The 17,500-nt window shown below is 41.9% G+C and overlaps 2 protein-coding genes across 24 annotated transcripts in view; both read left to right on the forward strand.

Moving 5' to 3' along the window:
* Positions 1–17,500, forward strand: part of LOC118367218 (E3 ubiquitin-protein ligase MYCBP2-like) — a 307,475-nt gene that overhangs the window by 264,606 nt on the left and 25,369 nt on the right. For all 23 annotated transcript variants that reach the window (XM_035750395.2, XM_035750391.2, XM_035750396.2 and 20 more), the window contains 5 exons: positions 1,320–1,421; positions 4,634–4,762; positions 7,508–7,640; positions 7,928–8,031; positions 16,676–16,864. In XM_035750395.2, coding sequence (XP_035606288.1) covers positions 1,320–1,421; positions 4,634–4,762; positions 7,508–7,640; positions 7,928–8,031; positions 16,676–16,864 — 657 coding nt within the window. The remainder of the gene's footprint in view (positions 1–1,319; positions 1,422–4,633; positions 4,763–7,507; positions 7,641–7,927; positions 8,032–16,675; positions 16,865–17,500) is intronic.
* Positions 12,565–17,500, forward strand: part of LOC127915120 (uncharacterized) — a 48,477-nt gene continuing 43,541 nt past the window's right edge. Inside the window, exon 1 of the mRNA XM_052493969.1 lies at positions 12,565–16,004. Coding sequence (XP_052349929.1) covers positions 13,456–14,562 — 1,107 coding nt within the window. The 5' untranslated portion in view covers positions 12,565–13,455 and the 3' untranslated portion in view covers positions 14,563–16,004. The remainder of the gene's footprint in view (positions 16,005–17,500) is intronic.

Raw genomic sequence — 17,500 nt, forward strand, 5'->3', positions numbered from 1 at the left:
ATCAGCAAGGGCATTGAAGATGAAACGTGGCTGGGTCTTTCAGCATGACAATGATCCCAAACACACCGCCCGGGCAACGAAGGAGTGACTTCGTAAGAAGCATTTCAAGGTCCTGGAGTGGCCTAGCCAGTCTCCAGATCTCAACCCCATAGAAAATCTTTGGAGGGAGTTGAAAGTCTGTGTTGCCCAGCAACAGCCCTGAAACATCACTGCTCTAGAGGAAATCTGCATGGAGGAATGGGCCATAATACCAGCAACAGTGTGTTAAAACCTTGTGAAGACTTACAGAAAACATTTGACCTCTGTCATTGCCAACAAAGGGTATATAACAAAGTATTGAGATGAACTTTTGTTAATGACCAAATACTTATTTTCCACCATAATTTGCAAATAAATTCATTAAATCATACAATGTGATTTTCTGGATTTTTTTCTCTCTCATTTTGTCTGTCATAGTTGAAGTGTACCTATTATGAACATTACAGGCCTCTCATCCTTTTAAGTGGGAGAACTTGTACAATTGGTGTCTGACTAAATACTTTTTTGCCCCACTGTGTGTGTGTGTGTGTGTGTGTGTGTGTGTGTGTGTGTGTGTGTGTGTGTGTGTGTGTGTGTGTGTGTGTGTGTGTGTGTGTGTGTGTGTATACATATATGTGTGTGTGTGTGTGTGTGTATACATATATGTGTGTGTGTGTATACACATATATGTGTGTATATATCTATACATATATGTGTGTGTATATATATGTATACATATATGTGTGTGTATATACATATATATGTGTGTGTGTGTATATACATATATATGTGTGTGTGTATATACATATATATGTGTGTGTGTGTGTGTGTATATACATATATATGTGTGTGTGTATATACATATATATATACATATATGTGTGTATATATCTATACATATATATGTGTGTATATATATATATACATATATATGTGTATATATATATGTATGTGTATATATATATATATATATATATATATATACACACACATATATATATATATATATATATATGTATATATATATAAATAAATAAATACAACCATGCATTTGAACCTAGGTGTATTTGACACATTATTTGAAAATAATCAATACACAGAAAGTAAGTAGCTATAACAAATAATCAAAATACACATGTATTTGAACCCAGGTCTGGCGTGTGGGTGAAGCATTTGTATGAACTGCGCTCTGTGTGTGTGTGACAGATGTTTGTCCTTACACATATGTCAGGTTAGTGTATTTGAGTACATTCTTGGGATATTCTCCTTTATCCTCTCTGTCCTCTCTCTCTGTACTGTAGTTGTGGCTGGCCCTGGCCTCTCTGTGTGTGTTGGACCAGGATCATGTGGACAGGCTGTCCTCGGGCCGCTGGATGGGCAAAGATGGACAGCAGAAACAGATGGTAACTTGTCCATATTGGCCTCATAGAACATGTGCACTTTGGCAAAGCAATATAGAGTCAAGACTTTGCATTGTAACTTGTAACCAATACAATCAGAAGCTGTTTTCAATTGTAACCCGTTGAGTTAATGCATTAATTAATGGATTGGCTTTATAAAGCACTCAAAAGCGAATTCCTTAGAAATACGATCATTTTTAAATTTCCATGCATAGGACTATATGGTAAATCAATTTTAATTCAATCACTTTATGACAGCATCCCTTTTGATTTAAACAAAACTTCCATACATGTTTGCTCATGGAAGTAGGACCTGAATGCCAAAATTTTCACAAGATTAAGGTGCTCAGTTGAACTGTTTGCATACCCCCCATGTCTTTATCACTTTATCACTGGAAAAGATAAACTATTTGAGTATTCCTTAAAGATAAATTGCATATGTAGTAGCTTAGACCTTAATTCACATCATCTGAGGTTTTAGTGTTGTGCTCTTGAATACAGGGTGAGTGTAATTTCAATCATAGAAATAGGATTCATAGAATGGATCCCATCAGACCACTGCAGTTTAGCTGGTACACCATTGAAATGTAATTTAAATGTTAACTTCTAAATACTATCACAAAGATGACCGCAGGTCCATCCACCTTAGAATGTAAACTTAAATGGTCATGCCTATTCTGTTATGTATATATAGATGATTGACATTATTTAAAAAAACGAAACATATATTCCCATTCAAGTCTTTAAAATATAATTTAAAAGTTTACTTGAAATGTTATTCCCAGGCTTCCCGGGTGGCGCAGTGGTTAAGGGCACTGTACTGCAGCTGTGCCACCAGAGACTCTGGGTTCGCGCCCAGGCTCTGTCGTAACCGGCCGCGACCGGGAGGTCCGTGGGGCGACGCACAATTGGCCTAGCGTCGTCCGGGTTAGGGAGGTCTTAACCGGTAGGGAAATCCTTGTCTCATCGCGCACCAGCGACTCCTGTGGCGGGCCGGGCGCAGAGCGCCACTAACCAAGGCTGTGATAAGAAGCAGTGCGGCTTGGTTGGATTGTGTATCGGAGGGCGCATGACCTTCAACCTTCGTCTCTCCCAAGCCCGTACGGGAGTTGCGGAGTTGTAGCGATGAGACAAGACCACGAAATTGGGTAAAAAAAAGGTAAAATTCAACAAAAAATAAAATAAAAAATGTTATTCCAATTTTAGCATAATTAGCAGTCAAAACATGTGTGTTCACATCGGGCACAACACAGAAATCTTAAGACATAAAGGTCTAAGCTACAACATATGTGAAGATTTTAAAAAATCAGAGGTTATTTTTTTGTCATTGTTGTTCAATCACTACTACCCGCAAGTCGCCACCACCCCCACCTTGTCCGTTGGTTGAGCATGTTGAACTGCCATGTTCCCGCGCCCGGGTGCGCCTTTTCCACAGTTGTCCGGTCGAGTGTATAGCTAGCTACAGTTGAAGTCGTAGGTTTACGTACACTTAGGTTGGAGTTATTAAAACTCATTTTTCAACACTCCACAAATGTCTTGTCTAGTGTTTTGGCAAGTCTTTGTGCATGACACAAGTAATTTTTCCAACAATTGTTTACAGACAGATTATTTAACTTATAATTCATTGTATCACAATTCCAGTGGGTCAGGAGTTTACATACACTAAGTTGACTGTGTCTCTAAACAGCTTGGAAAATTCCAGAAAATGTCAGGCTTTAGAAGCTTCTAATAGGCTAATTGACCTAATTTGAGTCAATTGGAGGTGTACCTGTGGATGTATTTCAAGGCCTACATTCAAGGGGGAGGCTTGCAAGCCGAAGAACACCATTCCAACCGTGAAGCACGGGGGTGGCAGCATCATGTTGTGGGGGGTGCTGTGCTGCAGGAGGGACTGGTGCACTTCACAAAATAGATGGCTTCATGAGGTAGGAAAATTATGTGGATATATTGAATAAAAATCTCAAGACATCAGGCAGGAAGTTAAAGCTTGGTCGCAAATGGGTCTTCCAAATGGACAATGACCGCAAGCATGCTTCCAAAGTTGTGTCAAAATGGCTTAAGGACAACAAAGTCAAGGTATTGGAGTGGCCATCACAAAGCCCTGACCTCAATGCTATCGAAATGTGTAGGCAGAACTGAAAAGGCGTGTGCGAGCAAAGAGGCCTACAAACCTGACTCGGTTACACCAGCTCTGTCAGGAGGAATGGGCCAAAATTCACCCAACATTTTGTGGGAAGCTTGTGGAAGGCTACCCGAAACGTTTGACCCAAGTTAAACACTTTAAAGGCAATGCTGCTAAATTCTAATTGAGTGTATGTAAACTTCTGACCCACTGGGAATGTGATGAAATAAATAAAAGCTGAAGTAAATAATTCTCTCTACTATTATTCTGACATTTCACATTCTTAAAATAAAGTGGTGATCCTAACTGACCTAAGACAGGGAATTGTTACTAGGATTAAATTTCAGGAATTGTAAAGACTTTAAATGTGTTTGGCTAAGGTGTATGTAAACTTCCGACTTCAACTGGCTGTTTTTATTTTATCCAGAGCGTTGGTGACTGTAACTGTGCCGCTGGCAGCAATTTAAATATGTGTGAGTGCTCTGAAATTGGAGTAGATAGCCAGAGCAAATTTACCAGCTATGTCTATCGACAGTTGTCGCAGTACCATCATGAACATTCTATTGAAATGGTTACTTGCATAGTGGAGTCTTTTGTTTAGACGTGTTGCTAGCTAGCTGAACAATGAGCCTTATTCCCAGCTCATAACGTTACTACCCTGCTTGAATCTGCAGGCAGATAACCAACCAGGTTCAATGTTTGCTCGCTGCTGTAACATTAGGCTATAACTAGCAATGCTAATGGCTCTGAGATATAAATAATATTACTACACAGATCATACACGTAACGTCAGCTAGCATTAGCTAGCTAACAGTACACTTGAAATTTCTGTGGCTAAACCAACTAGGCTCATAATGTAACAATTTTATTTGTGTTTACAGATGGCATGAAAGTTCACATGTTATTGAAGGCATTTCTGCCAAATGGCTTTCTTGTGAAATAGTGATGGGCGTCATACGACTAGTTTCCTTAACTAGTCACAAATTCAAGCTGGGAGTGCCCTTTTTTTTTGCATTTGCCCCCTGAAAGGTCTATACACAGCCTTGCCGAGGTGTTCAGGTTGTAACCGAAAGTCTCGTGCTCCCATCCACAGCCTATGTGCGACAACCATGACGACAGCGAGACTGCAGCCATCATCCTGTGTAACATGTGTGGTAACCTGTGTACCGACTGTGACCGCTTCCTCCACCTGCACCGACGCACACGCTCCCATCAGAGACAGGTCAGTAGTACCCACATTCACCTGTAGGTGGCAATCTGCTCCCAGTCATTCCATTGCCTTCAGAAAGTATTCACAGCCCTAGACTTTTTCCACATTTTGTGTTACAGACGGAATTTAAAATGTGTTAAATTAAATAACAAAAATGTCACTTGCCTACACTCAATACCCCATAATGTCAAAGAGGAATGATGTTTTTTTTTGAATATTTTCAAATCACTTAAAAATTAAAAGCAGACATTTCTTCAGTCAATAAGTTTTCAGCCCTTTGTTATGGCAAGTCTAAATAAGTTCCAGATTAAAACAAGTCACATATAGTTGCATAGATTCACTCTGTGTGCAATAATATAATAACTTCTTGATACTACCCACCCCGCAAGCGGGAGCGTAATCATAGCCTCAAACTAATTAGCATAACGCAGCGGACATAAATATCCCTAGAAAATGTTCCTATTCATGAAAGTCACAAATGAAATATATTGAGACACAGCTTTGCCTTTTGTTAATCACACTGTCATCTCAGATTTTCAAAATATGCTTTACAGCCAACGCTAGACAAATGTAAGTTTATCATCGCATAATGCTATGCTAGGCTCTGCTACCAGCAGGCAACATTTTCACAAAAATAAGAAAAAAGCAATCAAATTAAATCATTTACCTTTGAAGAACTTCAGATGTTTTCACTCAGGAGACTCCCAGTTAGATAGCAAATGTTCATTTTTTCCAAAAATATCATTTTTGTAGGCGAAATAGCTCCGTTTGTTCTTCACGTTTGGCTGAGAAATTGACAGGAAAATGCAGTCACTACAACGCCGAACTGTTTTCCAAATTAGCTCCATAATATCGACAGAAACATGGCAAACGTTGTTTAGAATCAATCCTCAAGGTGTTTTTCACATCTATTCAATAAAATATCCACCGGGACAATTGGTTTCTCATAAGAAGCGATTGGAAAAATGGCTACTTGTGTACTTTACGCAAGATTTTCTGCGGGAGCCATCATGTGACCACTTGCTCAATGTGGTCCCTTACGGCTATTCTTCAACATAATTGAGTAAAAATACGTCACAATGCTGTAGACACCTTGGGGAATACGTAGAAAAGCGTAAGCTCATTCGGAGCCCATTCACAGCCATATAAGGAGTCATTGGCATTCAGGGCTTTCAAAATATGGGGCACTTCCTGGTTGGATTTTTATCTGGATTTCGCCTGTAACATCAGTTCTGTTGCACTTGCACTCACAGACAATATCTTTGCAGTTTTGGAAACGTCAGAGTGTTTTCTATCCAAAGCTGTCAATTATATGCATCGTCAAGCATCTTGTCGTGACAAAATATCCTGTTTAAAACGGGGACGTTTTTTATCCAAAAATGAAAATACTGTCCCCTAGTTACAAAAGGTTAACATGACTTTTGAACGACTACCTTATGTACCCCACACACACATAGTAATCTGTAAGGTCCCTCAGTCGAGCAGTGAATTTCAAACACAGATTCAACCACAAAGGCCAGGGATGTTTTCCAATGCCTCGCAAATAAGTGCACCTATTGGTAGATGGGTAACAAAACAAAAAAATCAGACATTGAATATACCTTTGAGCATGGTGAAGTTAATAATTACAATTTGGATGTTGTATCAATACACCCAGTCACAACAAAGATTCATGCGTCCTTAATAATACTGAAAAAAAATTTTTTTAATCCTGAATACAAATCCAGTACTACACGTTACTGAGTACCACTCAATATTTTCAAGCACAGTGGTGGCTGCATCATGTTCTGGGTTTGCTTGTAATCGTTAAGGACTGGGGAGTTTTTCAGGATAAAAAATAAATGGAATGGAGCTAAGCACAGGCAAAATCCTAGAGGAAACATGGTTCATTCTGCTTTCCACCAGACACTGGGAGATGAATTCACCTTTCAGCACGACAATAATCTACAACACAAGGGCAAATCTATACTGGAGTTGCTTACCAAGAAGACAGTGAATGTTCCTGAGTGGCCGAGTTACAGTTTTGACTTGAATCTACTTAAAAATCTATGGGACGACCTGGAAATGGTTCTGTCAATGATCAACAACCAATTTGTCAAAGCCTGAAGAATTCTGAACAGAATATTGGGCAAATGTTGGACAATGCAGGTGTGGAAAGCTCTTACCCAGAAAGACCCAAAACCGTAATCGCTGCCAAAGATGCTTATACAAACTATTGACTCCGGGGTGTGAATACTTATGTAAATTAAATTTCTGTATTTCATTTTCAATAAATTACCAACATTTTCTAAAATCATGTATTCACTATGTCTTTATTGTGTATATAAATCTGTTTAGGACTTTTTTTAATTCAGGCTATAACACAAAATGTGGAATAAGTCAAGCGATATGAATACTTTCTGAAGGCACTAGACTGGGAGCCTGTCAAAATGTCATTCTTCTTTCACCTTTTTTGCCACCTGCAGTAATGTGTATACCCTCATTTGTGAAGACCTGACCATCTATAAATGTTAAAGATGTTCTACACAAAATACAACCTAAAATGATTTTTCCCCCGTTGGCTATAGTAATTTACAAGAGTTTTTGAACATGCATTTAGCTTAAGGTATTGATTAGTCATGCTCTGTATTTTCAATATTACCATTCATTCTGAAAATGTCTAACACCCTACAATCCAATTCATATTACAACAGCATCCCTTTGTGACAGGAATATAATTCAACATGGCGGTAACCCTAGTCTGCTGTTTCTCTCCAGGTGTTTAAGGAGGAAGAGGAGGCAATCAAAGTGGACCTCCACGAGGGCTGTGGGAGGACAAAGCTCTTCTGGCTCATGGCTCTGGCCGACTCTAAGACCATGAAGGCCATGGTGGAGTTTAGGGAGCACACAGGTAACAGACCCTTTCTAGCCCTGTCCAGAAACGACCCCAGCTTACCATTACCCCCCTAGACACTTGTGTAGATCTGAGAGGGACTGAATATGGTTACATTTCCACCGAGCCTATTAGAAGGTAAAGTGGAGCTACTACTTGTTGCTTCTACCTTTCTAATTCTTTACGATCATAAAACAACACTGGCTGTCATGACTGTTGATCTGCCGTGTGATGTTAATGACAGGGATGTGGATGTCGTATGATCCTTTTGTTGTGCATAGCTAATGCTCTGCCTCTATGTGCAGGGAAACCAGCCTCCAGCAGCTCAGACGCCTGTAGGTTCTGTGGCACCAGGAACGGCACCGAGCTCTCAGCCGTGGGCAGTGTCTGCTCTGACCCAGACTGCCAGGTACCAACCACTCACAACATCCGTCATAATGATCATTGTTCTGAATTGCATTGATAAAGCTCTTTTCATATTCAAGTGTTCAGAGAGCTAAACGTACTTAGTCCAGTCATAGTGATCATAGTAACATATTGGATCTACAGTTGAAGTCGGAAGTTTACGTACACTTAGGTTGGAGTCATTAAAACTTGTTTTTCAACCACTCCACAAATGTCTTGTTAACAAACTAGTTTTGGCAAGTCGTTTAGGACATCTACTTTGTGCATGGCACAAGCCATTTTTCCAACAATTTATTACAGACAGATTATTTCACTTATAATTCACTATATCACAATTCCAGTGGGTCAGAAGTTTACATACACTAAGTTGACCGTGCCTTTAAACAGCTTGAGAAATTTCAGAAAATGATGTCATGGCTTTAGAAGCTTCTGATAGGCTAATTGACTTAATTTGAGTCAATTGAAGGTGTACCTGTGGATGTATTTCAAGGCCTACCTTCAAACTCAGTGCCTTTTTGCTTGACATCATGGGAAAATCAAAAGAAATCAGCTAAGACCTCAGAAAAAAATGGTAAACCTCCACAAGTCTGGTTCATCCCTGGGAGCAATTTTCAAATGCCTGAAGGTACCACGTTCATCTGTTCAAACAATAGTATACAAGTTACAAACACCATGGGACCACGCATCCGTCATACCTCTCAGGAAGGAGACGCGTTCTGTCTCCTAGAGATTAACGTACTTAGGTGCGAAAAGTGCAAATCAATCAAGCAAAGGACCTTGTGAAGATGCTAGAGAAAACAGGTACACAAGTATCTATATCCACAGTAAAACGAGTCCTATATCAATATAACCTGAAAGGCTGCTCAGCAAGGAAGAAGCCACTGCTCCAAAACCGCCATAAAAAAGCCAGACTATGGTTTGCAACTGCACATGGGGACAAAGATCATACTTTTTGGAGAAATGTCCTCTAGTCTGATGGAAAAAATAGAACTGTTTGGCCATAATGACCATCGTCATGTTTGGAGGGAAACGGGGATGCTTGCAAGCTGAAGAACACCATTCCAACCGTGAAGCACAGGGGTGGCAGCATCATGTTGTGGGGAATGCTTTGCTGCAGGAGGGACTGGTGCACTTCACAAAATAGATGGCATGAGGTAGGACAATTGTGGATTTATTGAAGCAACATCTCAAGACATCAGTCAGGAAGTTAAAGCTTGGTCGCAAATGGGTCTTCCAAATGGACAATGACCCCAAGCATGCTTCCAAAGTTGTGTCAAAATGGCTTAAGGACAACAAAGTCAAGGTAGGTATTGGAGTAGCCATCACAAAGCCCTGACTTCAATCCTTTAGAAACATTGTGGGCAGAACTGAAAAAGCGAGTGCGAGCAAAGATGCCAACAAACCTGACTCAGTTACACCAGCTCTGTCAGGAGTAATGGGACAAATTTCACCCAACTTATTGTGGAAGGCTACCCGAAACGTTTGACCCAAGTTGAACAATTTAAAGGCAATGCTACCAAATACTAATTGAGTGTATGTAAACTTCTGACCCACTGGGAATGTGATGAAAGAAATAAAGGCTGAAATAAACCATTCTCTCTACTTTTATTCTGACATTTCACGTTCTTAAAATAAAGCGGTGATTTCCTCGGATTAAATGTTAAGAATTGTGAAAAACTGAGTTTAAATGTATTTGGCTAAGGTGTATGTAAACTTCTGACTTCAACTGTATATAGCTAGCTCTTTCAAAGTGTTCAAAATGCGTAGGCCATACAACTTGAATGTTTAACTGATAAATTTTTTGGAAAAGTGAGACAAGTGGGGGGAAAATAAGGGGGGAAAAGTTCATATACTATAACGACCTTATTTCGAACACTTAGCAACCTAATGTGTTTATTTTATTTAACTCAGCAAATCGGTTAAGAACTAATTCTTATTTTACAATGACAGTCTACCCCTGCCCTAACCCGGACGACGCTGTGCAAATTGTGCGCTGACATATGGGTCTCCCGATCATGGCCATTTGTGATTCAGCCCGGTATCTAACCAGGGTCTGTAGTGACGCCTCTAGCACTGAGATGCAGTGCCTTAGACCACTGTGCCACTCAGGAGATTTTAGCCTCCTGGGGATGCTAAAAGAGGCATAGTTCAGCCATAATCTGAGCAGAACTTGTATATCTCTTTATTGGAAGCTTGAGGACATTCTTTATTAACTATAATCTTGCCATTTTTCATCTTACAACTTTTCACATTTCAGACATTTATTTGTATTTTACGTTTGAGAAAAGGGAAAAATGGCATACTTTAAAACTTCTTTGGGCTTGGGGGCAGTATTTTGACGTCTGGATAACAAGCATGCCCAAAGTAAACTGCCTGTTACTCAGGCCCAGATGCTAGGATATGCATATAATTAGTAGATTTGGATAGAAAACAATCTAAAATTTCCAAAACTGTTAGAATGATGTCTGTGAGTATAACAGAACTGATATGGCAGGCGTAACCCCGAGGACAAACCATCCAAGAAGTGGCTTTTTTTATGTGGGTGGTTTTCAATTGAATGCCAATTGAGTGTCTAATGGGTTAGGACCCAGATTGCAGTTCCTATGGCTTCCACTAGATGTCAACAGTCTTTAGACATTGTTTCAGGCTTGTTTTCTGAACAATTAAGAAGAAAGATACTTTTATGTCAGTGGACTGAGGAAGCATGCAGTACTGGTTTGCGCACCCTTCGTTGTTTTTCCTTTCTTTTGAATACGCTATTGTATATTTCATTTGTGACTTTCGGTTGAAATTTTATTGATTATTTAGACAATTGACAAACTGAGGATTAATTATAAACATAGTTTGACATGTTTCGATTAACTTTACTGGTACTATTAGGATGTATTCGTCTGCATGTTTTGACCGCCTTTGATCCAGTGGATTACTGAACAAAACGAGCCCCCCAAAAAAAAAAAAAAAAAAAAAAAAAAGTTTTGGGGATATAAAAAGGGACTTTATCGAACAAAAATAACGTTTATTGTGTAGATGGGACTCTTGTGACTGCAACCAGATGAAGATTAAGTTAAGTGATTAATTTTATTGCTATTTCTGACTTTCGTGACTACTTGGTTGGAAAAGGTTTTTATGCTTTTGTAAGCGGGGCACTGTCCTCAGATAATCGCATGGTATGCTTTCGCCGTAAGGCCTTTTTGAAATCTGACAAAGCGGCTGGATTAACAAGAAGTAATTTTTTAAGCAGATGTATAACACTTGTATTTTTATGAATGTTTATTATGACTATTTCTGTATTTTGAATTTGGCGCTCTGCAATTTCACCGGATGTTGTCGAGGTGGATCGCTAGCGGCTCGCCTGTGCCAGAGAGGTTTAAACATTAAATTAAATTTGTATGGCTTTTGTTACCTCATCCGACACTGTTATGAAAAACCCAACTCTGTAATAATGATCATAGTAATGGATTTTCAACTGTCTAAACTTACCTTACCTGCCACCGGTGGGAGACACCCAACTCAACTTGGCTTATTAGACTTGGAGTCCATTTCCGTCCAGTCCATTCAATTTATGGACATTGAAACTCAATTTATTTTAAATTGTACAGTTCATGAATTGAATTCCAAGTCACTCTCTAAATTGATAGATTTGACCCAGACTCTTCTGTACAGTATCGCACTGCAAAGGGTGTTGCTATTTTAAACAGACTTTGAACAAAGTTGGATTTGATTAGATTTCTCTTCCAAGATGGCGTAGCAGTAAGACGTCGTGTCGTGTCCCTTGTATATATAGTTTTTTTTGTTGTTTTTTTACATATTTTTCTTCGCATATCTTTTAAGACATTTTGCTAAACCTCAACTTCTAAATACTCTCCTGCAACCCGCCTCACCCAATGTAGCTATTTTTCCTAAAGTATTTATATTTACTTCGGATCCGGAACCCCTCAACTGAAGCTAGCCAGCTAACTACCAGCTATCAGTCAGCAAAACATTGCTAGCGGTCTTCAGCTAACCGGTCATCAGCTAACCTTTAGCTCGGAAAGCTCTCGCCAGTTCGAACAACGCGACTAACCAGAGCATAACGGACCTATTTTATTTTTTTATCCCCGGATTCCCACCGCAAACTGAACATTTTTCAGCTGGATCTTCACAACTAGCTATCTAGCTAACTGCAACCCCTGATGATTACTCCTGGCTAGCGTTTCCACCCACTTAGCTTGAAGCTAGCCCGGCCAGAGCCCCTATGCTACCACCGTAGCATACTCCTGGGCTACAATATCCGGACCCACGACCGGTCTATTGATGTCACCGCATGAAGAGGAATAAACAGACTCACCCCATCGCGACGTCCCCCAAAGGCTAACTCTCTAGCCCTTGCTATCTCCTTGCTTGCTAATTTGGCCTGCTAACTGCTAGCTTGTTTAGCCCCGGTCCGCTAACTGCTACCTTGTTCAGCCCCGACCTACTAATTGTTAGCTTGTTAGCACAGGCCTGCTAACCGTCTGAATCGCCGCGTCCCAAACACTCACTGGACCCATATTTACATATCTCTTTTCGATTTTTAATTTGTTTATACCTTCCAGTAACCTGCATCACCCAATGTGATACGGAATTGCTATTATTTTTAATTTTTAGAACACACTCAAGAACCTCCAGAAGCTAACCAGCTAACTAGCTACAAGCTATTTAGTCATTGTTAGTTTTTTTAACCTGGATAACACTCGCCAGTCCAGCTTCCCTGCCCCATCCACCGCTGCCCCCTGGACACTGATCACTTGGCTACATAGCTGATGCATGCTGGACTGTCCATTAATCACGGTACTCCATCTGCTTCTGTTTATGTTTTATCTGTCGGCCCCGTTGCCTAGTCAACGCCATTTTACCTGCTGTTGTTGTGCTAGCTGATTAGCTGTTGTTGTCTCACCTACTGTTTCAGCTAGCTCTCCCAATTCAACACCTGTGATTACTGTATGCCTCGCTGTATGTCTCTCTCAAATGTCAATATGCCTTGTATACTGTTATTCAGTTTAGTTATTGTTTTAGTTCACAATGGAGCCCCAAGTTCCACTCTTCATACCCCTGATACCTCCTTTGTCCCACCTCCCACACATGCGGTGACCTCACCCATTACAACCAGCATGTCCAGAGATTCAACCTCTCTCATCATCACCCAGTGCCTGGGCTTACCTCCGCTGTACCCGCACCCCACCATACCCCTTCTGCGCATTATGCCCTGAATATATTCTACCATGCCCAGAAACCTGCTCCTCTTATTCTCTGTCCCCAACGCTCGAGGCGACCAGTTTTGGTAGCCTTTAGCCGTACCCTCATACTACTCCTTCTCTGTTCCGCGGGTGATGTGGAGGTAAACCCAGGCCCTGCATGTCCCCAGGCACCCTCAGTTGTTGACTTCTGTGATCGAAAAAGCCTTGGTTTCATGCACGTCAACATCAGAAGCCTCCTCCCTAAGTTTGTTTTACTCACTGCTTTAGCACACTCTGCTAACCCTGATGTCCTTGCCGTGTCTGAATCCTGGCTCAGGAAGGCCACCAAAAATTCTGAGATTTCCATACCCAACTATAACATCTTCCGTCAAGGTAGAACTGCCAAAGGGGGAATTGCAGTCTACTGCAGAGATAGCCTGCAAAGTAATGTCATACTTTCCAGGTCCATACCCAAACAGTTCCAACTACTAATTTTGAAAATTACTCTCTCCAGAAATAAGTCTCTCACTGTTGCCGCCTGCTACCGACCCCCCTCAGCTCCCAGCTGTGCCCTGGACACCATTTGTGAATTGATCGCATATCATCTAGCTTCAGAGTTTGTTCTGTTAGGTGACCTAAACTGGGATATGCTTAACACCCCGGCAGTCCTACAATCTAAGCTAGATGCCCTCAATCTCACACAAATCATCAAGGAACCCACCAGGTACAACCCTAACTCTGTAAACAAGGGCACCCTCATAGACGTCATCCTGACCAACTGGCCCTCCAAATACACCTCCGCTGTCTTCAACCAGGATCTCAGCGATCACTGCCTCATTGCCTGTATCCGCTACGGAGCCGCAGTCAAACGACCACCCCTCATCACTGTCAAACGCTCCCTAAAACACTTCTGTGAGCAGGCCTTTCTAATCGACCTGGCCCGGGTATCCGGGAAGGACATTGACCTCATCCCGTCAGTTGAGGATGCCTGGTCATTCTTTAAAAGTAACTTCCTCACCATTTTAGATAAGCATGCTCCGTTCAAAAAATGCAGAACTAAGAACGGATACAGCCCTTGGTTCACTCCAGACCTGACTGCCCTCGACCAGCACAAAAACATCCTGTGGCGGACTGCAATAGCATCGAATAGTCCCCGCGATATGCAACTGTTTAGGGAAGTCAGGAACCAATACACGCAGTCAGTCAGGAAAGCTAAGGCCAGCTTCTTCAGGCAGAAGTTTGCATCCTGTAGCTCCAACTCCAAAAAGTTCTGGGACACTGAAGTCCATGGAGAACAAGAGCACCTCCTCCCAGCTGCCCACTGCACTGAGGCTAGGTAACATGGTCACCACCGATAAATCCATGATTATCGAAAACTTCAACAAGCATTTCTCAATGGCTGGCCATGCCTTCCGCCTGGCTATGCCTTCCGCCTGGCTACTCCAACCTCGGCCAAACAGCTCCGCCCCCCCCGCAGCTACTCGCCCAAGCCTCTCCAGGTTCTCCTTTACCCAAATCCAGATAGCAGATGTTCTGAAAGAGCTGCAAAACATGGACCCGTACAAATCAGCTGGGCTTGACAATCTGGACCCTCTATTTCTGAAACTATCCGCCGCCATTGTCGCAACCCCTATTACCAGCCTGTTCAACCTCTCTTTCATATCGTCTGAGATCCCCAAGGATTGAAAGCTGCCGCAGTCACCCCCCTCTTCAAAGGGGAGACACCCTGGACCCAAACTAGACCTATATCCATCCTGCCCTGCCTATCTAAGGTCTTCGAAAGCCAAGTCAACAAACAGGTCACTGACCATCTCGAATCCCACCGTACCTTCTCCGCTGTGTAATCTGGTTTCCGAGCCGGTCACGGGTGCACCTCAGCCACACTCAAGGTACTAAACGATATCATAACCGCCATCGATAAAAGACAGTACTGTGCAGCCGTCTTCATCGACCTTGACAAGGCTTTCGACTCTGTCAATCACCATATTCTTATCGGCAGACTCAGTAGCCTCGGTTTTTCGGATGACTGCCTTGCCTGGTTCACCAATTACTTTGCAGACAGAGTTCAGTGTGTCAAATCGGAGGGCATGCTGTCCGGTCCTCTGGCAGTCTCTATGGGGGTGCCACAGGGTTCAATTCTCGTGCCGACTCTTTTCTCTGTATATATCAATGATGTTGCTCTTGCTGCGGGTGATTCCCTGATCCACCTCTACGCAGACGACACCATTCTATATACTTCCGGCCCGTCCTTGGACACTGTGCTATCTAACCTCCAAACGGGATTCAATGCCATACAACACTCCTTCCGTGGCCTCCAACTGCTCTTAAACGCTAGTAAAACCAAATGCATGCTTTTCAACCGATCGCTGCCTGCACCCGCATGCCCGACTAGCATCACCACCCTGGATGGTTCCGACCTTGAATATGTGGACATCTATAAGTACCTAGGTGTCTGGCTAGACTGTAAACTCTCCTTCCAGACTCATATCAAACATCTCCAATCGAAAATCAAATCAAGAGTCTGCATACTAGTCCGCAACAAAGCCTCCTTCACTCACGCCGCCAAACTTACCTAGTAAAACTGACTATCCTACCGATCCTCGACTTCGGCGATGTCATCTACAAAATTGCTTCCAACACTCTACTCAGCAAACTGGATGCAGTTTATCACAGTGCCATCCGTTTTGTCACTAAAGCACCTTATACCACCCACCACTGCGACTTGTATGCTCTCGTCGGCTGGCCCTCGCTACATATTTGTCGCCAGACCCACTGGCTCCAGGTCATCTACAAGTCCATGCTAGGTAAAGCTCCGCCTTATCTCAGTTCACTGGTCACGATGGCAACACCCATCCGTAGCATGCGCTCCAGCAGGTGTATCTCACTGATCATCCCTAAAGCCAACACCTCATTTGGCCGACTTTCATTCCAGTACTCTGCTGCCTGTGACTGGAACGAATTGCAAAAATCGCTGAAGTTGGAGACTTTATCTCCCTCACCAACTTCAAACATCTGCTATCTGAGCAGCTAACCGATCGCTGCAGCTGTACATAGTCTATTGGTAAATAGCCCACCCATTTTCACCTACCTCATCCCCATACTGTTTTTATTTATTTACTTTTCTGGTCTTTTGCACACCAATATCTATACCTGTACATGACCATCTGATCATTTATCACTCCAGTGTTAATCTGCAAAATTGTAATTATTCGCCTACCTCCTCATGCCTTTTGCACACAATGTATTTAGACTCCCCTTTTTTTCTACTGTGTTATTGACTTGTTAATTGTTTACTCCGTGTGTAACTCTGTTGTCTGTTCACACTGCTATGCTTTATCTTGGCCAGGTCGCAGTTGCAAATGAGAACTTGTTCTCAACTAGCCTACCTGGTTAAATAAAGGTGAAATAAAAAGATGTAAAAAAGCATAACATGACCCTCCGTGTCCTATGTAGGAGTATGCCAAGCTGGCGTGCAGTAAGACGCACGCGTGTGGCCACCCCTGTGGCGGGGTGAAGAACGAAGAGAGCTGCCTGCCCTGTCTGCACGGCTGTGACAAAAGCACAGGCTGCCTGAAACAGGACGCTGACGACATGTGCATGATCTGCTTCACAGAGGCGCTCTCTGCCGCTCCCGCTGTCCAGGTATACTATACTGTACACAGAATTAAATACAATATGCTATTTATTTATTAATAGTATATTGTATCGCTATGATACTGACTTGCTTGAATCAGACGGTGACTCACACCTGGGTTCAATTAGTATCCGTTTTCTTTCATATATGTATGTGTATATATACAGTGGGGCAAAAAAGTATTTAGTCAGCCACCAATTGTGCGAGTTCTCCCACTTAAAAAGATGAGAGGCCTGTAATTTTCATCATAGGTACACTTCAACTATGACAGACAACATGAGAAAAGTAAATCCAGAAAATCACATTGTAGGATTTTTAATGAATTTATTTGCAAATTATGGTCGAAAATAAGTATTTGGTCAATAACAAAAGTTTATCTAAATACTGTTATATACCCTTTGTTGGCAATGACAGAGGTCAAACGTTTTCTGTAAGTCTTCACAAGGTTTTCACACACTGTTGCTGGTATTTTGGCCCATTCCTCCATGCAGATCTCCTCTAGAGCAGTGATGTTTTGGGCTGTTGCTGGGCAACACGGACTTTCAACTCCCTCCAAAGATTTTCTATGGGGTTGAGATCTGGAGACTGGATAGGCCACTCCAGGACCTTGAAATGCTTCTTACAAAGCTACTCCTTCGTTGCCC

This window comes from Oncorhynchus keta, chromosome 34, assembly GCF_023373465.1.
Source record: "Oncorhynchus keta strain PuntledgeMale-10-30-2019 chromosome 34, Oket_V2, whole genome shotgun sequence".
Lineage (NCBI taxonomy): Eukaryota > Metazoa > Chordata > Actinopteri > Salmoniformes > Salmonidae > Oncorhynchus > Oncorhynchus keta.